We start from the raw sequence: 21,993 nt of genomic DNA, 5'->3' as shown, positions 1-21,993 counted from the left end.
CGGTGTTTGATGCTGATAATCAACTTTGTAAGCTGCTAACTGCGCTAGCCTGTGTGTCACATAATGGGGATTGTATTGCAAAGCAGGAGCACGTTTGTGTATTTTCATTCTTTTCTAAGTTATGGTTTATTATAGATATTTGAAAACAAAGTACGTTTCGATTTATAAAATTATTCATTAACGTCTCGTTGTTATTGCACTGATTCCAGAGCGGTGACTCGGGAGTTTTATGCGTATGCACCTGTTTGATAGCGTTTATGTACTTTATATTATATGACATTACATAAGTAATGCTTTAATTGAAGAATAGTAATATAAACATCTCATTATCCTTCAGTTACATGGTGGTTTCTTTGTTAACTTGTGTTTAAACTTAAATAAAGTTCACGGAAACTTGAATGCTCACGCACTTCCTGGTTCCAGGTGAGACTCGCTCAGGTGTAAACACACGCGAACAGACAAAACAGGACTCAATCTCAGCCCTAAACACTATTTGGAATGCTGGATTGTGTTTTGTGAGGGATTCCAAATCGACAGAGGTTTGATTCAACCTCAAAACCAAGTGCATGGGCGAATATTGTAGGTAAGTAAGGTAGATACTCTCACTTTTGTTTAGTTGGCGGTTCATGTGAACAGAAACTATCATTCCTCTTTTAAAATATATCTTTACATGTTATAGAAATCAATACTTGAGTCTTACATTAATAAGATGCATTAATTTCTGTTTGATCACATGAAAAGAAAGGCATCATGCCAGCATACATTAAGTAAAACTAAGATTTCCTACCATCTTTTGGAGAAAGATTGATGATTTGTGAATTATAACCTTTGCATGGTTTCCATTTTTATAGAAAGTGGAAAAAAAAAAGTCAAAGTCATCATGGAAATTAATATAACCTTAAAAAGTTTAATTATGAGTTACTGTATATTTAATTTGTGTGTGCGTAGAATAAATATGAAAATGTTTGGTACAGCTCATTAAATTGTTTTCATTGCTGATAATAATTATAATAACAGCAACTATTACAGTTGCATTGTTTTTATATATTTCTCTACATCACAAATTTGAAACTTCAAACTATTTGGTCTATGTCAACCATTAAATTATTAGTAGTAGTAGTATTTCTTACATTTTTTTCATAACTTTTTTAACAGAAATTACACTTAAAAATAAAAGTTGTAATGTATATATTTTCCATAAAAGTATTTTAAAAGGCAACTTAGTAGCCTCGTTAAAATTAGCATTAGTAAATGCCATTATAGAATTGAATTGAACGCCTTTATTGACATTGTATTTTTCGGCATACAACGAAATTAGGAGCACTGCTCCTGACTGGCGTTAGAGAAACAAACACATGACCACAGACAATAAATAAGACTATAAGTAAGTAAATACAACAATGACTGAGCCTTGTTATTCACATTTAGCAATCTGATTAAAGTGACTTTTTATAGTATTGCACGTTGGCCTTCACATTGATATGCACAGTAAGTTCATAAAAAAGTACAGTTTGAATGGAATAAGTAACTGTGGGCATTTAGTGAATAGATATATCATTGCACATATATTATTGCACCAATACTGTAGATACAGTGTTTCACATATGGTATTTCACCCTGACATACTATTTAGATTAGATTCAACTTTATTGTCATAATGCAGAGTACAAGTACAGAGCTAATGAAATGCAGTTAGCATCTAACCAGAAGTGCAAGAATATAGTGTTTTATATTATATACATATAAGTGCAGAGTAAGTGAAGCTATGATTTACAGTGGAGTTGCTATATACAGTATTGAGCAGAGTATATACAGAATATAAATAGGGATGCAATTTAGGGATTATATCTACATTATAACAAGCAGCAGCATAAGAACAGTGGTAATAAATAGAGTTGGATGTTTAAGACAGTAAGTCTGTCTTTAAAGGTTTATGTGTTATATACTATCTATCTCATTTAGCGCCCTTGAGAGATAATGTGAGCGAGCAATGATTTCCAAGGAGGGAAGTGAGCAGCTAATGATAAAAAAAAAAAAAAAAACATTATTGACTGATACATTTTGAAATGTATTTCCATCCACTTTCACAGATCAATCTGCACTGAATTTCCAAGATAACGACAATGTATGAGAACGTACCGACAGGTATCACTCATTTTTGTGATTTTTTTTTTTTCTTCATCCAAGCAAGTATATAATGCTTTAATCCGCCTTAGCATGGTTGATATCTTGATTGTGTGTGTTCTCAGTGTCTGCTTCCGAGCGGCAGCAGGTGCTCCAGGCTTTGGAAAGACTTCAGTCCAAGCTCGTGCAGAGAGAAGAGTGGACCCACAGCGACAGGCTCGGCGCGCTGAAGGAAGCCCTGCAGAGCCCTCTGTTCGGCCACATCCTCACCCTGCAGCACTCCGTCAAACAGCTTAAAGACCAGGTGAGACTTCCTCGAAATGAGAAGGATAGTACAGTACATTCAGTGGTAACACATAAACCTTTAAAGACAGAATTACCATCAGCTTTGAAATTAAATTAACATGTATTTATAATATGTTTGTTTTGTGTTAAAAACAGTCGTGCTGCTTAATATTTTAGTGGCAAGTTTGGAAGTGGCAGTTTTTTTTTTTTCAGGATCATGTGCAATGGTTCATGGGATGAGAAGTTTGTCATAAAATATATATATTTTTTACTTTTTTATTTTTTTACATTTTAATATAATTTTTTTATTTTTTTACTAATTATTGATTGGGTTGATTTGGTTCATGTCTTGTCATACAATTGTTCAATGTTTTTTAAATACTGATGTATAAAATAAATGAAAAAATTAATTTCAGGAACGTCTATACAAGTAAAAATATGAATACATCAGTAACCCTGTACAATAGCATTTTATATATATATATATATATATATATATATATATATATATATATATATATATATATATACACACACACACACACTTAACAGACGAGTGGTTCTGGTATATTCAAATATGATTTTAATGTATTGTTGTGTTTCTAACTAGATTTTGACATTTTATGAAGACGAAAAGTATAGTTTTTTTATTATTATTATTAACTAATGAACATTATATAGTGTTAGAAATTTGGCACATGTTATTGATGTTGACGGTTAAATGCACTATTTATGTTTCAGTGCATTAAAATAGTAAAGAATGTCCAAGGTCAGATAAAAGCGCAGTATGTTAATGTGTATTCACAATGCCAAATCAGGATAGAAATCACAACATTTATTTAGACTCCAATAACTTGTTTGTTTTGCCTCCCGACATAGTGTGCTGCAGTGAGCATGTATTTCTTATCCAGATACTCGAGATGCTGAAAGTCCCTCTTTGTATTCAGTCCGTGTTTTTATTGACACCAGAAACCTCTTTACAATAAACAATTCGCACACCAATTTAAGATAATGGCAATAACAGACGCTTGCCTTCATATTCTAAGTGCTGGGAAGGTCAGACGTGTGCCTATGAATGCGTCAGGTGAAAAACCTATCAAGTATATCGAGGCGGGCAACAGCCAGGGTTTATATCAAGCCTTAATATCTACTGTCTCAGTTTGAGTAACTGCCTTGTCGGAGATGTATCAGTGAAATAGGCTGGAACCTGCTCTGTCAGCCCAGACTAAATAAGCACTAGACTGATAAGTTCCCACAGCTAGAGTCTAAAGGTCATTAATACATTACCTGTTGGGGACTAGCAAATACTGCAGAGGAATTTATTGATTTTTTTCCCTTCCTTTCCTCTGCCTGTAGGACATAGTTGTCCATCTGTGGGCTGTTTTATCCTTTAGATGAACAGTAAATGATTTATCTCAAACTATTTCTACCAGCTTTATGAGATCGTGGTTGAAATAAACTCTTATTTATTTATTTGTATACTTAAAACAGCCAGGTTTTCATTTACAAATTCATAAATGGGCACAATTTATATTTGCATGCATAAACATAACTTAAACAACCACGTATTTCAGCAATAAGGCTTTTATACAGTATTTGGTAGAGGAATTATTTGGATAAGCTATTTGAATGATAATGCTTGCATCAAAGATTTTATTTATGCATCTGTCTATGTGTGTATTAATTTATTTCTTTATAACTGTCAGGGTCTCTCCACTTCATAGCTTGTTGTGAAACAAATTTATATTTGTCTATATAAATAATTTGAAACATTTAAATATTTAGTCCAACTCAATAATAATAATAATTATTATTATTATTATTAAGATGCATTTCAAACATATTTTTGTTGCTGTTATCATTGTTGCTGTTTTTGGTATAATAATATTTATTATTAATTATATTATTTTAATAGTAATTATTATTTATAACAAATTTCAAAAAAAATTATAAATAACATATGTAAACAATTTATATTTATCTAAATAACACATTTGAAACATTTAAGTATCCAGCATTTAATTAATAATAATAATAATAATAATAATTATTATTATTATTATTATTATTATTATTATTATTATTAAAATAGATTTCAAACAGATTTATAAATGGCCATTATTGTTGTTTTTGTTATTTTTATTATTATTATTATTATATTTCAAACTTATAAATACTAGGTGCAATTTATGTTTGTCTAAATAATGAATATGAAACATTTAAATATTTGGCCTAACAACACATCCATTAAATTATTATTATTAATAATCATTCAAACGTATAGTTGCAGTAATAATAATGACTATTATTGTTGTTATTACATTTCTTTAAATTATTTTTTGAACCGCTTTAGAATTAACTTCTTCCTCTCCACTTTGTAGTTAAACAGCTTGCCGCCGGACACATGCACTGAGTTCAGTTTCTCCAGGAAGGGCCAGCTGATCGTCAGTGCGAGTCGTCCGTCCAGCAGCCTGGGATCCGTGGTGTCTAACGGTACAGCTGCGACTAACGCATCTTCTGAGCAGCTTCAGAGATGGATACACGCGGCCGCAGTGGTGGGATGTCATTTTTCTTTAGATAAACTGTTGATAAAATGTTGAACATCATTTCTACTATGTTTTGGTTCAGCTTGCGTTGTTTATACTATTAATATCAACTTTCTCTTTGGATTGTTTAACGCAGGGAAGGAAGACGGAGCTCATCAGCCTGCAGAAGCCGTTATCTGGAGGTTTGGGTTTCAGTGTGGTGGGCCTGAGACCAGAGGGGGTGGGCAGTCATGGTGTGTTCGTCAGACAGGTGCAACAAGGGAGCGTCGCAGACAGGTGAGACGAGACCACTGTACACGTCACATTCGACAAATATCTGCATGTTGTTTTAGGTCATTTTCTTTGTTTAGGACATACTGGACATATTTGTATACAGATATAAATTGTACCAATTTATGAATTTGTTTATTTAAAACTAAATGAATCGCATAGATAGTAATAATGATGTGTCTTATCTCCAGGGATGGAAGATTGCAGGAGAATGATCAGATTCTGGCGATTAATGGGATTCCTCTGGATCAGAGCGTGACGCAGCAGCAGGCCATTGCTCTTCTTCAGCAACAGAAAGACCGAGTGGAGCTGGTGGTGGCCAGAGACACAGCGGCCAAACCCCAACTCTCTACATCTGGACCCATTCAGACGGTACGGCTGTTTGAAATGTCACCGCATTGTGTTGTCCACAGTGTTTAACTTGGAATCTGTATCCATCATAGTTCTCCAGCAGTTGGGGAAGATACTTGAAACTGTAACTTGATAGTTTACAAATCAAAATCAAAAGTGGCGTCTTTATGGCACAGTAACGTCAAATACTCACTCACTCACTCTTTATCACTTTATAGACGTGTAGCCAAGTCCCTACCCATCAATTCTCTCATGACTAAACATCATTGCATCAAACATTCAGGATATTTGATAAGACATCCAAATTGCAGCCTGTGATCACTTCAAACCATTATTGATGAGGGAAAAAAAGCATGTTCTCTTTCTCAGAAAAAAATAACCACATTTTGGTTTGAAATTACGAGAGGAAGTGTAAATAGCAATATTAGGTAAACTGGCCCTTTAAGTTAATAGCTATATACTTTAAGCTGTTTTCCGCCACAACGATTTTATCTCCCAGTTCTGAATTTTTATCTTTCAATTCTGCTTTTACTTTTTTTATTCTTTATGCCATTGTGGAAACAAACAAAAAAAAGTAAGATTTAGCATAATTAACAAGTGACTAGCCATGTCGCTAGCATGATTAGCAAGTTACTAGCATGTCGCTAGCATGTTGTTAGCATGAATAGCATGTTTCTAGCATGACTAGCATGCAACTAGCATGTTGCTAGCATGTTTCTAGCATGATTAGCATGCGACTAGCATGTTGCTAGCATGTTTCTAGCATGATTAGCATTTTGCTAGCATGTTTCTAGCATGATTAGCATGTTGCTAGCATGTTTAATTTAATTTTAAATCTTGCAGTTCTGTCTTTTTTTCGTGCAGCTCTGAGTGAATTGCTATATAGTAAGTAGCACTAGCAGTTGCTTTTTTTATTTTTAGTTTTTTATACAGTGGTGGAAACGTGCTTCTTTCTTTTATTTAGGAACGGGCTATTAGTATTAGCAGTAACAAATTGACTTTCTTTTGGTAAGATTTCATTAACATTTTTAAACGCATTAATGAAGTGCAGATGGCGTTTTTGGCTTTGGTTTTCACGTTTAATCTCACCTATTGAATAAGGCCAGCATTTCCTAAGGCCTAGCAAACTGAGCTTAATTTTTATATTGGTGACGTTTCAGTTTCAACCAGTTACGCAAACATATACATACTATCAAATCCAGTGACAGAAATTAAAACAAATTGCTTAAGGGTCTCGATTTAACCTGCCCGATCTATAAACAGTAATTCAACCTAAACTAGGAGCATATTTATTCGTCGTGTTCCTGTTTTTATAATGTGATCCTCAGGAAAATAAAGCCCTTAGAACATCCTGTTATAACCGTGTCTAAAAGAAGGAGAACGAAATGCGCAAACTTTCTCAGGTTCATCCGAAAGACCTTTGTACCACCGAAAGAAATAAACTCGGAAGAGGAAGAAAATGAGGCTGGAAAGACCAACAGCCAGTAGATGAACTGCATTAACCCAAGCCTTCAACAATAAACACAACGCTCCCCTCTCGTCTACTTTAATTAAGTACCCAAATTTAACCGCTCTCAAATTAATGGCGACTGCACACAGCTGGAAAAATGACAGTAGTTTTCATTTGGTCTTTACATTGCAAACTAGATTGTGTATTTCAGCTCAGTGGATGCTTATTTTTTCGATTTGAAATGTTTAAAATCCTTAATTCGGGGGCCATGTCCTGCATATCAGAGCCAGACTTTGGTTTAATTCATGTGCTGTTCCGTTTCAGAGTTGTTTAATGGAGCAAAAGTCTGGTTTTCGTTTGATTGCTTGTAGCCTAGCCAAACTCTCTGTCACCAGATGTCAACAAAGTAGTCCGTGCCGCTGAACTTGTTTATAAGCCATATTAAGTGTCTGTTTGTTGCTCTCTATAAAATAAAATAGATTTTATCGCAATCATGACTCAACACTGCAAACGCAGAAGGCAGTGGAGGCTGCAGAAGGCTTTGCTAACACATGATTGTCAGATTGTTGATCGTCAGCCATAATTTATACACACTTGTAGTATTTGTTGTTGCACATTTAATTCATGTTAATTAAAAATAAAAAGACATAGTTTTTTTTTTGGTGATATTTTAGTATGTTTTGTTTTGTTAAAACAAATTAATAAATTGCATTTATTTTTATTTATTTAGGATATTTATAATTGTGTATTAGTGCGATTTAACGATTAATTTGCATGCACTTTTGCTAATTTACTATTTTGAATTGTCAGCCCTATTTTATGCTTATTTGTAGAAGTCCCACGTTTATATTATGCTCATTCAAAATATAATTTTTATTTCTTTTTTTAGAAAATTATTAGTTTTTGTTTAAAAACTAAAAAAAACTATTTCTTTTTGTTGATGTATATTTAGAAATATGAATTATTGTGATTTTAATATGATTTTTTTTTTTTTACCTGGATATGTTTTCCTTAGATTCACCCTTGTAGATTATGTCAATTTTAAGGCCTTTTTAAATAAAACTCTAAACGCATTGTTTCCTTTAAATACCTGTCAGTCTGAGAGTTGGGAATCACTAATGTCAATCATCATATGTCGGCTTAAAAGCTTGGCAATGAATACGTCACTCTGCAAGCATGTGTTATGTCCTCTCACTAACCCCATATTCAAACAGACCTCCGCCATTTCAATCTATTCTCTTATCGTTCAAGCTGAGAAAATATTTATCTATTTAAGATTGTTAGGACCCCAAGGGATCACTGCTCCATTCCTTAAATGGAGGAGAGCGAGAGCAAATGTAGCTGAGGTATATTTTTCCTCACTTCCCCTGCCCTTCTATCTCTCTGTAGACCCAGACCTCTGAAGCCCTTGAAAATATCTTGGATCCTAATTATACCCTATTGGAAAGTTTCATGCAGGCTAGACTTGTTGCACTTCTTTAGAATTCCCACTACTGGAGGAATAACATCCAAGCCTTTTCCCAAGGGAGATGTTTCCTGCCTCCCACAATGGCTTTCTCATTTACCATCGCTAATGTATCGATGTTTATGTAAGCTGCAGCCTGAAGGAAATGCGGCTGTGTGTGGAAAGAAATATAGCTGTATATGTTGGGTTTGGGTCATCAGTGTTTGCTGTGTTTAAACAGATTTACTATAGGATTGCCAAGAATGATCAAAGGAATAGCAAACTTAAAAAATGAAACGAAATAATAAAAAAATATATATTGAATTATACTTTTTGAAGAACTATAATTAATGGTTTTGTATGTTTTTTTTTTTGTTTAGATTTTTTTTAATGTTGCCTTTTTTTATTGTTTTATTTTTAGTTTTCTTTTGTTTATTTATTTTATTTTTAGTATTTAAAAATATTTTTTTGTTTTATAAATGTATTTTTGGTTTTGTGTGTTTTTGTTTTTGCATTTTATTTTTGTTCTGTCTTTTGTGTCTTCTGTTTTGACATTTTTATTTGTTTCGTTTTTTAGTTTTTTGCATTTTGTTTTTGTTTGTTTATCAGTTTATTTTTAGGTTTTTGGTTTGTGTTTTTTATTTTGCATTTTAGTTTTGTTTTTGTTCTGCTTCCTCAACTCAAATGTTTAGATGTTTAGCTGCAAAAAAGCACAAAACCCAGTGCTAGCCACATCCATATGTATCCATTATGCAACATCATACAAATTGCATAATATTGACTGATTTTGAAGAATGACAGTTTTTTTTTTTTCTTCTCTGATCTGATCTTTACACTGATGAATCATGACCGAGGTGAATTCCGACACGAGTTAAGTAAATCTCAAAAAAGGACTTTGGGGAATCATAATGAGACTTCTTATCTCCAAAATGGTTCTTTTCTCCTCACTACTGGACGAGTGCTAGTGTAAAGCTTTGTTTCGAAAAAGAGCGACGGGACGAACAGCAGAGGAGGGGTTTCATTAGATATTAGAGGTAGTCACCCGGCAGATAACGGCCTGGCAATAAGAGAACAGAAATGTAATGATTGCAATCCATTTATATGAGCCCAAGGAGACTTGGGTGATTAGGAGTGCAGCTGACGTGAGATCACAAATACTCTCGTGGGCTTTCATGACCCTGACATTGATCGGCCGCTGCGGGATCACATCGTTAGCACGTTCATTAGCATTCTGTGCCCTATTACGACTCTGAAACAGGAAGGAGTCACAAGTCTAGGATTGTCAGTTGCTCCCTATTTGGACAATCAAAGGTGATTGAATGGATTGTTTTTTACGTTTTGTGGCTAAAGAAAAATTATGACCAATGCCCACTGACCTCCGAATGTATAAGACAAGGGCTTGAAAACGGTCTTCTGTGTGTCGTTTGCAGGATCAGTGGGGACACGTGGAGGAGATCGAGCTGGTGAATGATGGCTCCGGCCTGGGATTTGGGATTGTTGGAGGCAAGGCAACAGGAATGGTTGTCAGGACCGTGTTGCCAGACAGCGTGGCCGATAAGGTTTGTGCTTGCATCTTCTACACGTTTCCTCAATGCATTTTGCTAAAAATTACAGGTAATTTCTGAACTATTAAGTTGAGTTTATATGTGATTCAGCAGTGTTACACCCAATGCAATTTAGAATGTTCTTCACTAGAATCACAATGTCCGATGCATGAATGAATCATTCTTAATTGTTAGCAAAAAACAATTGGGTTGCCTGACATAACTTTGCGTTACTTTGCAAAAATGTGGTGTTCCACAGGGAATTAGTAAAATCTGGCCTAAGTGTTCACTTGCAAAATTGTTGTGTTCCCCTGATTAACTTTGCGTTAGCTTGCAAAACTGTTGCGTTGCTCCAAGAAACTTTTCGTTAGATTGAAAAACTATTGAGTTCCTCTAAGAAACTTTGTGTTCTCTCGCAAAAATGTTGCGTTCCCCAGGGAAACTTTGCATTCCCTCACAAAACTATTCCCCCAGTATATCTTCTATAGCCACCCTATTGCATTCCCTTGAGAAACTTTGCGTTCTTTTGCAAAACGGTTGCATTCTCTTAAAAAAAAAAACTGTTGTTTTCGCCTCCTAGTTCATTTTTATTATAATTTTTTTTTTCCATCATCTTGTCCCTTTAGGGGCACTGTAAATGTAGAATTTCGTGCATATATTCATATATAATTTATTACTTTTTGTTGTTAAACTAATACAAGTGTGTTATATTATTTAGTTTTTTTTCCAATATAAAAAATATGAAGTTGAGATTTAGATGTTTAACTAAATGACAACAATAGGGGAAGAGTTATAAGATGAAGAGGTACAAAAGTGACTCGTGAAGTAGACATCATGTGGGACGGTGTACAGTATTTGTGTGTTTGCAGGAATCTTATTAAGATGATGACTTCTGTCCGTATCTTCAGCTCTACTGCAAAGTATTTGACGTGGGAACTTGAAAAGCGGATAGTTCAATACACACCTACTGATGTCAGCTTTACTCTCTTCAGTGCTTAGCCAGGAGGGACAGAGACTGGAAAACAACCTGTCCTGGTTTAGACCCCTCTCTCACACACACACACACACACACACACCCCTCCTCTTCTCCCTCCCAGTGTACAGAGCTCAGGCAACAAACCCCTTCTTGTTCAAAAGGCACATTGCTTGCATTTCACACATCAGTGGATCTTATGCTCCAAAAAAGCTGTCAAAATCAGGGCTTTGTTATCCATGGCGTTTCCTATTTCAACCTTTAATGGCTGCGGCGGGCTTCAATGCACTCCCGCTGTCCCCTGCACAGTGGCAGGAACAAGCTGCCGAAATTTTCCCTACGCAAGTTGATGTATCAAACGGCTTTCATGTCTCGCGCTGCACAAAGACGGCTGTTCTCCTTTCTGCGCTTTGTGTAATCAGTCTTTAGTCCTCCCCTTCCTCTCGCCATTCGTTTGGCCAGTCTGCCAGAGTCCTAGAAAGAAGAATGCATCTCACAGCTCTAGCTGACTGGAAAGGGCTGTGAGGAAAGGCCACGGAAGAGTGACACAGTTATTGTGGATGTTAGACTTTTGGCTCCTGCACCTGTGGATGATGGGAACAAATTAGGTTGTAAATGTGAGATTTGGTTTAGGCATGCGTTGGGAGGTTAATTATACTTTGGGGGCCGGTAATAATGATTTGCTTGCAATTGTTAACAGGTATAATGTGTTTGTATCGGGGCTTTTGTTTTGTCATATTAACACAATTTTTGTCATATTAACATACAGGGGTCATATGCAAAAAAGAAAAACAATTAAAATAAATTATTATTATATATATATATATATATATATATATATTAAAATAAATGAATAATATATGTAAATGTATTCATTGAATTTTTGAATTGTATTATTTTTATTAACATGCATCACATTAATTAAAAAAAATACAATTCTAATATTTATATACATATGCTTGCAGTGTGTATATATATATATATATATATATATATATATATTATTAATTTATATGAATAATTGTCATTTTTAGCAATATAAATATTTTTGTACTACCAATATTTACTCCTTTTAAGTAATAATGTACTACTCAAAGTTTTATATCATAAACGTGTGTCATATATAGATGGTAGTATTCAGATATAAACAAGTATTATTTTTAACAATATAAAAAAATACATTTAAATAAATCTAAAGTAAATATAAACAGTGCATACATATATATATATATATATATATATATATATATATATATATATATAAATATATATACACACACATATATACACACGTATATTTGAGAAATAAACATCAAATTCAAATATAAACATTTAGTGTGTGTATGTTTAGCAATATAACGAATTGCATATAAAATAAAAGCATGTATACAAATATTCAGATACATGTAGAATTTAACAAAAAAATACTTTTACAATTTAAATGTAAATATTTCATTTTACATTTTCAACTATATATAAAATTATTATTTAGTTTAGTTTTGCAACAATCATTGTGAATAATGGGAATTACAGAAAAAAAAACATCTGGACCCTTTGCCAATTTTTTTTTTTTTTTTTTTTTTTTAACAATAATTTGAATGGGGGGGGTGCGTTTGATTTATTTATTTATTTTATTTATTTATCCAATCCATTCATCTTATATAGATGAATGGATTGGATAGATTCACATCATGTTCAATATTGTCAACTTCTTCCTCTTTTCTTTCATTCACCTCCAGGACGGGAGGCTGAGAACAGGTGACCACATCCTGCGGATCGGTGACACGTCCACTCGGGGTCTGGCCAGTGACCAGGTGGTGCAGGTGCTGCAGGCCTGCGGGACACATGTAAGGATGTTGATTGCACGAGACCCTCTGGTGGCGACCCAGCCTCCTCCTCCACCTCCACCTGCCCCCGCCATGGCTCCCGTCACTTCTCTGCCACCTCCACCTCCTGTGCCATCCCGCAGGGGCAGCAAAACGGTATAGAATACACCACCTTTACATAAAGCCATGAAGTAATATACAATTCTATTTTTACATTTTATATTTAAGAAATTTTACATTTGAAATTTAAAATGAAAAAATTTGTAATAAAATTTTTATTATGATTTTATGATATTTTGCATTTAAATTATAATTGTTTATATAGCAGAGTAGTATTTTTTTTTATCACATGTAATTTTTGCTCAAATTAAATAAAAAAAAATTGTGGTAATAAAAATGTTAAATATGTAATTAAAATAAAATAATTTAAATATTCAAATAAAATAATCACTGAAATAATATTTAAATAAAATATTTCAGATGTATTTCTGCAATGAGAAATTGGAGGAGTAATTTGCTTTATTTTATTTTACTTTATAATTTCTTTTTGGATTATATTAATTTTCACCCCCAAATTCTCTTAACTGTAATGCAAAAATATAATATGAATGTATTTCTGACTATTTCATTTTTTAGGTTGACAAAAACAAAAGAAAAAAAATATATATTTTAAAGTAATTGTATAACTGTTCTATAGAAATGGGAATCTAATCAGACTTTTTCATAATGTACGCCTAAAGTAAATCCGAATGCCTCATAGTAATTTCTATATATATTTCTATTTCTATTGATATTGATTGTATTGGTCTAATAACGGGGCCAAAACATGTTTTTTTGTATTAAACCTGTATGATCTGTAATGTTACAGCCAAATTTGGAGGGCTTCGAAATCCATGAAGTTGCGTTAAAAAAGAAGGAAGGCCAGAGCCTCGGGATCTCTGTAATCGGACACAACGCTTTGACCACTAAGGGTAAGAAACATATTTTGCCTTGTTTTCCCAGAAATCCAACAACTTATCAGTATGCGGTTAATTAATATTTTCTTGCATCTCTCGTCTCTGTTGCATGTCAGATGCGATGGGGGTCTTCGTGAAGAACGTGGTTCCAGGCAGCGCCGCTGAGCAGAGCGGGAAAATCCATGTCCACGACAGGATAATAGCTGTGGGTTCTTAATCACTTTTTAATGAGCTCTACCTTAATTAGCCGCGTATCCATACAAGCGCACTGACAGAAAAGAACGCCAGCTAAGCGAGACGTCTCTTTCATCTCACGTTGACTCACAGTTTAATAAGAACGAGTTTGACCGCATCCACACTCTCCTAGCTTCACGCTAGGCTAATCAGTCCCACTGAGGCGACTTGGTTAGCCGGGCCTGAAGTGACTTCTTGATTGTCTTTGTGTCTGTGTGAACAGTTGGATGGCGTGAACCTCCAGGGATTCACCAACCAGGAAGTGCTGGAAGTAATGAAGCGGACAGGAGATATCGTACACCTTACCCTCATTAGGAAGATCAACTCGCCCATGAGGACAGGCGTAGAAAAATCACTAGATAAAGGTAAAGTGACATGGATTGTATTCGGATCAGATCTGTACCTACAGAGCTGTCATTCAATTAAAAAAACATTTAAAAATAAAATTGGTTAAGATTTTATCAAATAAAATAATAATAACAACAATAAATTAATTTTTAAGAAAATAAATAACATGCCAATTTATACATGCAAAGGACGCAAGCTTGTGTGCGCAGTGAGGAGATCTGTGCGTGCGCTCATCCGAAGCGCGCAAACACGCGCCTCAGAACGCATGCAAATATTAAGATATTGATTTTAAATGGACAAATTCACTCAAAAAATATGTCAAAATGCCCACCTTGGTAAGTATCCTATAGCATGCATAATCTTTATATTAATCGATCAGCGATAAATTATAATTTTTATTATTAAGTATAGTTTTTCCATAAACTTAGCACATACCGAACTGTACCGAAACAGTGTCTCTAAAACCGTGAAACAAACTGAATGCTGAAAAAGGTTAACCGTTCCACCCTTTATATATATATGTGTGTGTGTGTGTGTGTATAAGAAAACCACAGGTATTTATAAATGTATGTATAATGGTTAAATGGGAGCTCATTTCATGCACTGAATATAGGAAAGATCTGCCTGTGGTGGTCAAGACAGACATGCTGTTGACGTGTCAGTGTTTAAATTTCAAGTCTATTTTGTTGGAGCCTTTATTGCTGTAAAAATACAAGTTTGAGGCCTACTTGATAGAATTAGGTTTTGATGCGTCATTCACACTGTTTTCTGATCTTAAAAACAAAATCGTCATACTTACTTGGACTTTATATATATTTATCTCTTCATAAATGATTACGAATATTTGTTGATTCAGAATTAAGTGTGTATATTTATATACTGGTGTGTTGATATAGTCCAGAGAGAGTCGTCGCGCGTGTCTCTGAAGAGATCGTCTGAGATCAAGGCACGGGCGGATGTTCAGAGGGGCTCTGTGGTTGAGTCTATGGACCCTGCTCTGAGTGGGATCAAACAACAGCTGCAGGGGAAAAGTGAGTTCATACAACACACAAACACTTCTGTTCGCTCACATACAGGTGTTCAACAATGTGGTCGATATTAGTGGTTGACCAAGGCCAAGACCGATATATCGGCCGATATCTGGCATTTTTAAAATCTGTTGATGGGGAATGAAAACTAGTTTTCCCTTAGAATTAAGTGTAATTTTCAGAGCCCGTTGTTAATATTTTTTTTTATTCTTGTTTTTATTTGAAAAAACTAGCCAGGGCAGCATTGCTTACTTTTGGACAAAACAAAATCACAGAAGCTGAGCATACAGGCAAAGATTTGACATACCACACTGTTGGCTGCATTACATGCACACTGTATGCACATACCCTATCATACGCATAAAGCCGAAGTATACTTTGGGCTTAAAACTGATGAATCCGTTCCTTGGGCGCTCCCTTCTGCATGGAGGTCAGATTCAGGCCAGCTTCTACACCGAGCCTAGCATGCATTGTTCCAGTCATGTTAGCCGGCAGAAATAAATATGGAGATAGGCGACCTGTAAGCGGAAGCCGAAGCAGCCCAGAGCTCTGGTAACATTCTGCCCTAATTAATCCGGACAAGACCCGGTACCTGCCAAACTCCTAAATAAAGCGTTCTGTTGCACTGAGCCAATACATGCCCGGGATAACAGTGATTGGTTGTCAGGGACTCATTTCCCAAAGCTGGAATCATAGCACGTGTAAAATGATAGCTGCCCTCGAGTCAAAACACACACTGCTTTAATCATACTTTCACCTCCCGCCTTTTTCCCCCTGTGGTCTTAAGAAATGATATTGCCATGTGAGTGTGTAGATGTTTAAATATTTTCTTTATGGATAATGCGCAAAAATTATTTTGGTACATTGACGTGACATTTGATAAAAGTAAACTGAGAGGCTTCGCTAAATTTCACCCGTCGATTTTAAAGATAACTACTCTGGAAGTGCCATTATATGGCTTCTTTTGTGTCATGTAATGTTGAAAGTCTCTGAAAACAGATGTGTTTCAGCCCTAATGGTACAAAAATGTGGACAACAAGGACTAGTTGCTGCCGGGTTTTCTGCACTTTTTCCAAGTTCTGTCACACCGGCGGTTTCGACCTATTAAAATCATTGCAAAAGTTGACAGCGAGAGCGCTCAGTCACAAAGAAACGGTGACAATCGGTCCACGCTGGTATAATTATAGTCCACAGTTGTTCCAGAAATGCCTAAAGCAGTTAAAAACCACAGGAAGTACTATGTAAAACCTCATTTACTCAACTTTTGTGGGTCTGTTGTAACTTCTCCCATGTGACGCCCTCTTTTAAATGTTGAGTGACGTTTGGATGGGGGGTGGACATTTGTTCTCGGTGTCAGCAGAGTTTTTCCTGATACATAAACATAACAAGCCATTGCCGTGATCAACATTTCCCCTGTTCTCCATATTTTCCATTGCGCCGCACCTGGGCTGCAGATGTTGGCTGGGGTTTGACGTCCCATGTGTAGAAGCGATGCATTGCTGTATTAATATAGTCAAACATTTGTGATGAATGGTGTTGTGAGTGAGGCGTTAGAAATGCTAATTTAATCAGGTCTGCATCCCTCACTCTCACTCACTCACTGACTTTACTTTTTACCGTAACGTGCTTTAGCATACCAGTCCACAACAGGACCTGAAACTCTTGAAAAAGTCAGCTTTTTGTATAAGTGGTCTGTAAAAGAAGCTTGTTTTTCATTCATTTTGTAAGATATTATATGACTACATTACATTTTAAGGTAGTATTCTGAAATTTGATGTTTTGTTAAGAAGTACTATCATGTAAGCTTATTTTTATCAACATATTTAATGTGTCTCTATTGTTTGTAGTAATAGGAGACCAAATTGTACATCATTCCTTGCTAATGTCTGTTAAATTTACTGCTTGGGTTACAGAAAAACTTTATTATTTTCTTACCCAGAGCATATTTCTCTGAAACCCCCTGCTATTCCCACCCCATATCATAGTTAGGGGTCACAAGTGCCCATAAAAGCAGTTCCACCCATTTATTTGCCTCCATTGTCCTTTGGGCTTCCAGCCGATACTGTTCCCAGGCGTCCCGTTGTCTTTTTCTGCACTATCACTACTGACTCCTCTCTCAACTTTTGCCCCCAGCGCACTCTCAGCCCTCTGATTATATTCATCCGTCAGATTGACATCAATCCCATGCTAGTATGCGGCACCTGACATTAATGTCATACGTTTCCACTCACTCTGTCACGGACAGTGGGCACCCAAATGGCGGTAATTGACTTTAAACACTGCTCTCATTATTGTGTGTGTGTTGTAGTGCAAGAGCCAGCCCCGCTGACGGAGATGGAGCTTCGTGTTAAATGGGAACAGGCTCTTGGTCCACATTACGATGTTATGGTAAGCAAAATGTAGGGGAAGTAATGTTAACAGATGCTAAGTGCGGCTTTCAATTAAACATGAAGCAAACTGCACATCAGCAAAAACCGCCTGCACTTACGCATGCTGTGATAAGAGATGTTCGATCGACCAGCTTAATTTGGCTATAAATTGTGTCAGTTGACTCCTGTTGGATTTGAGTTCATGTGCTGACACACTGTTATTTGGTTTTATTTACCAAAAAGGAAGTGTGTTGACATTTTTATTTTTACAGGTTGTACAGCTTGACCCTGTCATAGATGATGATATTGAGCTGCAGAAGTACTCCAAGGTAACGTGGAAACCGTACGATTCATGGTTCATTCAACCGTTCATTCATCTCTCTAGTAGGGCATGGCAATCTATCAAATATTCATTATATATAGTACAGATGGTAGCGAGTTGGACACGTGTAATTCTTCTTTGTCTCACGACTTGCAAGTATGACAGCATTAAGATATCAAGATGGTTTTTAGCTCCTCACAAGTTAATTAATTTCTGTGAATCCGCTTTTTTTTTTTTACAATGAATCAATTCAAAACCCTGAACAAATTGTTTGAATTATCACACAAAAAGGTATATTGAAGTTCCCAAAAAGCTTTGATCTATTCAAATGTTTATATATATATATATATATATATATATATATATATATATATATATATATATATATATATATATATATATACACATACACTGTAATATTGGTGCATATAAAGAAAAAATATTTTATCCTTGGGTTCGTTTAGTGAAAAACCATGTAGAATTTAGATTTTACTGTGTTTTAGCACTTGCAAGAAACCCTTCTAGAGCAAACACTTAAATATCAAGATATATAATTAAATCTCACCCAGCCATACTCAGTAGTGATCACACTGAGTGAGTCAAACCATAAAAATTATGTTTCTACAGCTTCTCCCAATACACACAATGCGCTTGGGCGTGGAACTAGACTCTTTTGATGGACACCACTACATTTCCACAGTGGCTCCTGAGGGTCCAGTAGCAAAACATGGACTGCTTCGACTAGAGGATGAACTTCTGGAGGTAAAGTCATTAAATAGTGCTTTAAATAGCATCTACACTGCCGACGTGTGTCTTTCTTGCTCCCTCACTCTTTGGCATTATGGTTACATGGGCTCCCATGGTTTGGCCAGCCTACATCTTTGCTCTTGGCTTGCTTTGGTGAGCCTCTTCTCGGATGCTTTAATAACACTGACCTTTGCGTCCTGCCAGCACCAAGCCTCCAGGAAGGCTTGCGGCTGCTGTTGCTGCTGCTGGCTCATGGATGTTCTGGCAGGAGGGCTCCAGAGTCTGACCGAGGCCATCTGCATGACTGTCCCCTGCCTTAACCTCCCCACTGGCCTTGCTTCCGGCCCCTTCCCTCTAAAATTCCCCCTCCCACCTGGTCAGGTGGCTGAGGGCCGCTGTGCCTTCAACCTGTTGCTGTTGGCAGGAGCCTGGATGGCTAAACCGGGGGAGGTTTGCAGGGCTGCAGGAGAAGTGGCTTATAGAGAGATGTGGTGTACCTCAAGGCTACGTCCTATGGACAATGTATATGTTGAGTCTCTGAAGAATCATTTATGAAAATCCCATATTGCAGTGTAACTTAAATATCTTAATGTACTCCTCTTGGCCTTGCTAGATGCTTAAGATGTTCTGTGGGACAGCGATGGTATGTTTGTGTGTGTGTGTGTGTGTGTAAGGGAAAGGATGTGTGGAGACTATGGCTTCCCCCGGTTTGGGCAGATGGCACAGTGCCGCCCGATTTGACATAGCAGCTTCAGGCTTTCCCACTTCATGAAATAGCAATCAAAGATGGCCAGTGAGTGCCACAAAGACGGAGTGTAATATAGTCACCAACCTAATAAGCTCCCCATAGGATGTTAATATGATCTGTAACATCCTTGACAAATATTTTCAGTACGCTTGAGAGTAAAGTTTATCCAAATAAAATGTGTGTTGTATTTGCAGGTGAATGGCGTGCAGTTGTATGGGAAGTCCAGACGAGAGGCTCTTGCGTTCCTCAGAGAGGTTCCTCCTCCCTTTACTTTGGTTTGCTGCAGACGCTTCGCGGAAGAAGGCAGCGAATACCACCCTGAATCTGAAGAGTGGCACTCATCCAGCCCCTCAGTCAGCCTACAGGAGCAGGTAACAAATACATCCACACAGAGAATCCAAAATTAACTCGCAACATCTGCCAAATGCAAGTCAAAATTGCCTTTGGCAAGTTACTCTGCATTGGCCAATACATTCGAAATAAAACTGCAAAATAATGTATACCTGCTCATTTTGTAATAATTTTACAGATTGAGAATAACCTCTCCATGTTTGCCAAAGATACAAATCTACGTGACAGCATGAGGGAAGAGTTTCAGGTTTGTCCATACCTTCTAATGCAGGGCTCTCCAAACTCCGTTTTGGAGGGCCGGTGTCCAGCAAAGTTTGTTTACCTGAACTCTGCAGGACGACTGGCCCTCCAGGACCAAGTTTGGAGACCCCTCCTCTAATTAAACTTTATACCTGGATTATAGCTCAGCTATATATACTATATGAAAAAATTGTAACAATGCATAAACTTGAGCAATTGATTGATTAAGTGACCCCAACAGAACAGACCTGCAACCCATTTTGGGGTCACAACCCACCAATTGAGAACCACTACTAACTGGTCATGATTTGTGCTTTTCTTTTCCTGCCTGTCAGGCATCAGCAGTGGAGCAAAGAGTTCACGATAAAGAAGAGCCCCTAGAGCCAGGTGACCCTGAGAGAGAGCAGATGGATGAGGAGAAGGATGATGATGATGAAGAAGATGAAAGTGAACTAGCTCTGTGGTCTCCAAATGTGCAGGTGCTAGAACTAGAGAAAGGAGAGCGAGGTCTTGGCTTCAGCATACTAGACTATCAGGTGGGGAATTAACTAATTTCTGTTTTTTTTGTTTGTTTGTTTGTTTGTTTGTTTTTTGGAGGGGGGGGTAAGTCTGAGAAAAAACTTAAGTTCAATTTACATTTCAGGAAGTGTTTACAAGAAGTTTTGAGTTTTGTCATCTCCATGGAAGAATTGACACAGTCACCTTGCACCATAAAACCAGCTAAAAATGAATAAAAAATATGTAGTAAAAACAAAACCAATCAAAGTTCAGTATGCAAACAGATAAAACGACAAGAGGTCCAGTCACAATTAACTATACAAGTATTATGATGACGGCTTCATGGTCTTTTACATTCTAAAAATATTCCATTATTGTGAACGTGTATGTTAAGTTTAGGTTTAAGTAATAACGGAATTTTTATTCATCTGCAATTTAGAACAGAATAGGGCTATTGCAATTATTGCAATTATTTTGATAATCGATTAATCTAACGATTATTAGAACGATTGATCATCGATTATTTCACTGATAAATCAATGAACTTTGGTTAAAAAGAAATTGGTTAAAATTCTGAGTTATACATATTCTAACAAATAAAGGTAACAATGTCAGTTTTTGAAAATCATATTATGTCATTTTCAATTACAAATACAATTAATTTATACAAATAAATATATTTGGCACACAAAATGAGATCACAAACAGAGAAACTCTCATTCACCATTTAGTTAGCTATTTGAAAAAGTAACTTCACGATTTTTTATGAACTATCCTTTAAGTGGAGGAAAAGGAGACCAGACTCTATTAATCACAGGAGTGATCACAGGAAACGTGCGTTGATGTCACAAGTCATTGGACACTGAACAAAAGAAAGCAGTGAAACCTTTCTGACTAGGGCCGCCGCTGTTTATCTGGACTTGCGCCAGCCATCAAACCCTTTGCTCTACTCACTTAGAACGAAAAGCTGCTTTCCTCCTTCCTTCATTAGCCCTCTAATCAGGGTTAGTACATAACTGCACGTTGATCCTGAATCAGAAGTGATCATGTAATGAGGCCACTTAGAATGCAGAACCTCTCCCGCAGACCTGCACTTCTCTGGTCCTGTGGGACGCCTCGTGTTTTATATTATCCAGCAATGGCTTCCAATTGATTTCATGCAGGGAAACAGTATTGGCAGGAGAAAAGCATGCCTATGCTTTCGCAACTTCATCAGGACTATAATAAATGGCCACTGCATCGTGGCGAAACTGAACAGAGATCATATTTTAATGGTAAGATATGCTTCTTTCCTCGTCAGAGGCAGCTTTAAGTGATGGTGGGCCACGGCGACATGGAC

General features: G+C 36.3%; 1 protein-coding gene across 9 annotated transcripts in view; it reads left to right on the top strand.

The window, feature by feature from the left end:
* LOC127942583 (inaD-like protein) overlaps positions 1 to 21,993 on the top strand; it is a 91,577-nt gene that overhangs the window by 222 nt on the left and 69,362 nt on the right. For 8 of the 9 annotated variants that reach the window (XM_052538398.1, XM_052538402.1, XM_052538403.1 and 5 more), the window contains exons 2-19: positions 424 to 583; positions 2,091 to 2,145; positions 2,250 to 2,428; positions 4,791 to 4,964; positions 5,092 to 5,231; positions 5,417 to 5,597; positions 9,901 to 10,029; positions 12,727 to 12,969; positions 13,682 to 13,784; positions 13,886 to 13,974; positions 14,227 to 14,368; positions 15,248 to 15,382; positions 17,688 to 17,767; positions 18,021 to 18,077; positions 18,698 to 18,832; positions 19,760 to 19,936; positions 20,095 to 20,163; positions 20,492 to 20,692. In XM_052538398.1, coding sequence (XP_052394358.1) covers positions 2,124 to 2,145; positions 2,250 to 2,428; positions 4,791 to 4,964; positions 5,092 to 5,231; positions 5,417 to 5,597; positions 9,901 to 10,029; positions 12,727 to 12,969; positions 13,682 to 13,784; positions 13,886 to 13,974; positions 14,227 to 14,368; positions 15,248 to 15,382; positions 17,688 to 17,767; positions 18,021 to 18,077; positions 18,698 to 18,832; positions 19,760 to 19,936; positions 20,095 to 20,163; positions 20,492 to 20,692 — 2,256 coding nt within the window. In that variant the 5' untranslated portion in view covers positions 424 to 583; positions 2,091 to 2,123. Of the gene's footprint in view, positions 1 to 10; positions 28 to 423; positions 584 to 2,090; positions 2,146 to 2,249; positions 2,429 to 4,790; positions 4,965 to 5,091; positions 5,232 to 5,416; positions 5,598 to 9,900; positions 10,030 to 12,726; positions 12,970 to 13,681; positions 13,785 to 13,885; positions 13,975 to 14,226; positions 14,369 to 15,247; positions 15,383 to 17,687; positions 17,768 to 18,020; positions 18,078 to 18,697; positions 18,833 to 19,759; positions 19,937 to 20,094; positions 20,164 to 20,491; positions 20,693 to 21,993 lie in introns of those variants that run through there. The other variant, XM_052538396.1, reaches the window with a different exon arrangement.

The sequence above is a fragment of the Carassius gibelio genome, chromosome A22 (genome assembly GCF_023724105.1).
Source record: "Carassius gibelio isolate Cgi1373 ecotype wild population from Czech Republic chromosome A22, carGib1.2-hapl.c, whole genome shotgun sequence".
Classification (NCBI taxonomy): Eukaryota; Metazoa; Chordata; class Actinopteri; order Cypriniformes; family Cyprinidae; genus Carassius; species Carassius gibelio.
The sequence above is the reverse complement of the archived record's forward strand: the minus strand, read 5'-3'. Positions and strand labels throughout refer to the sequence as shown.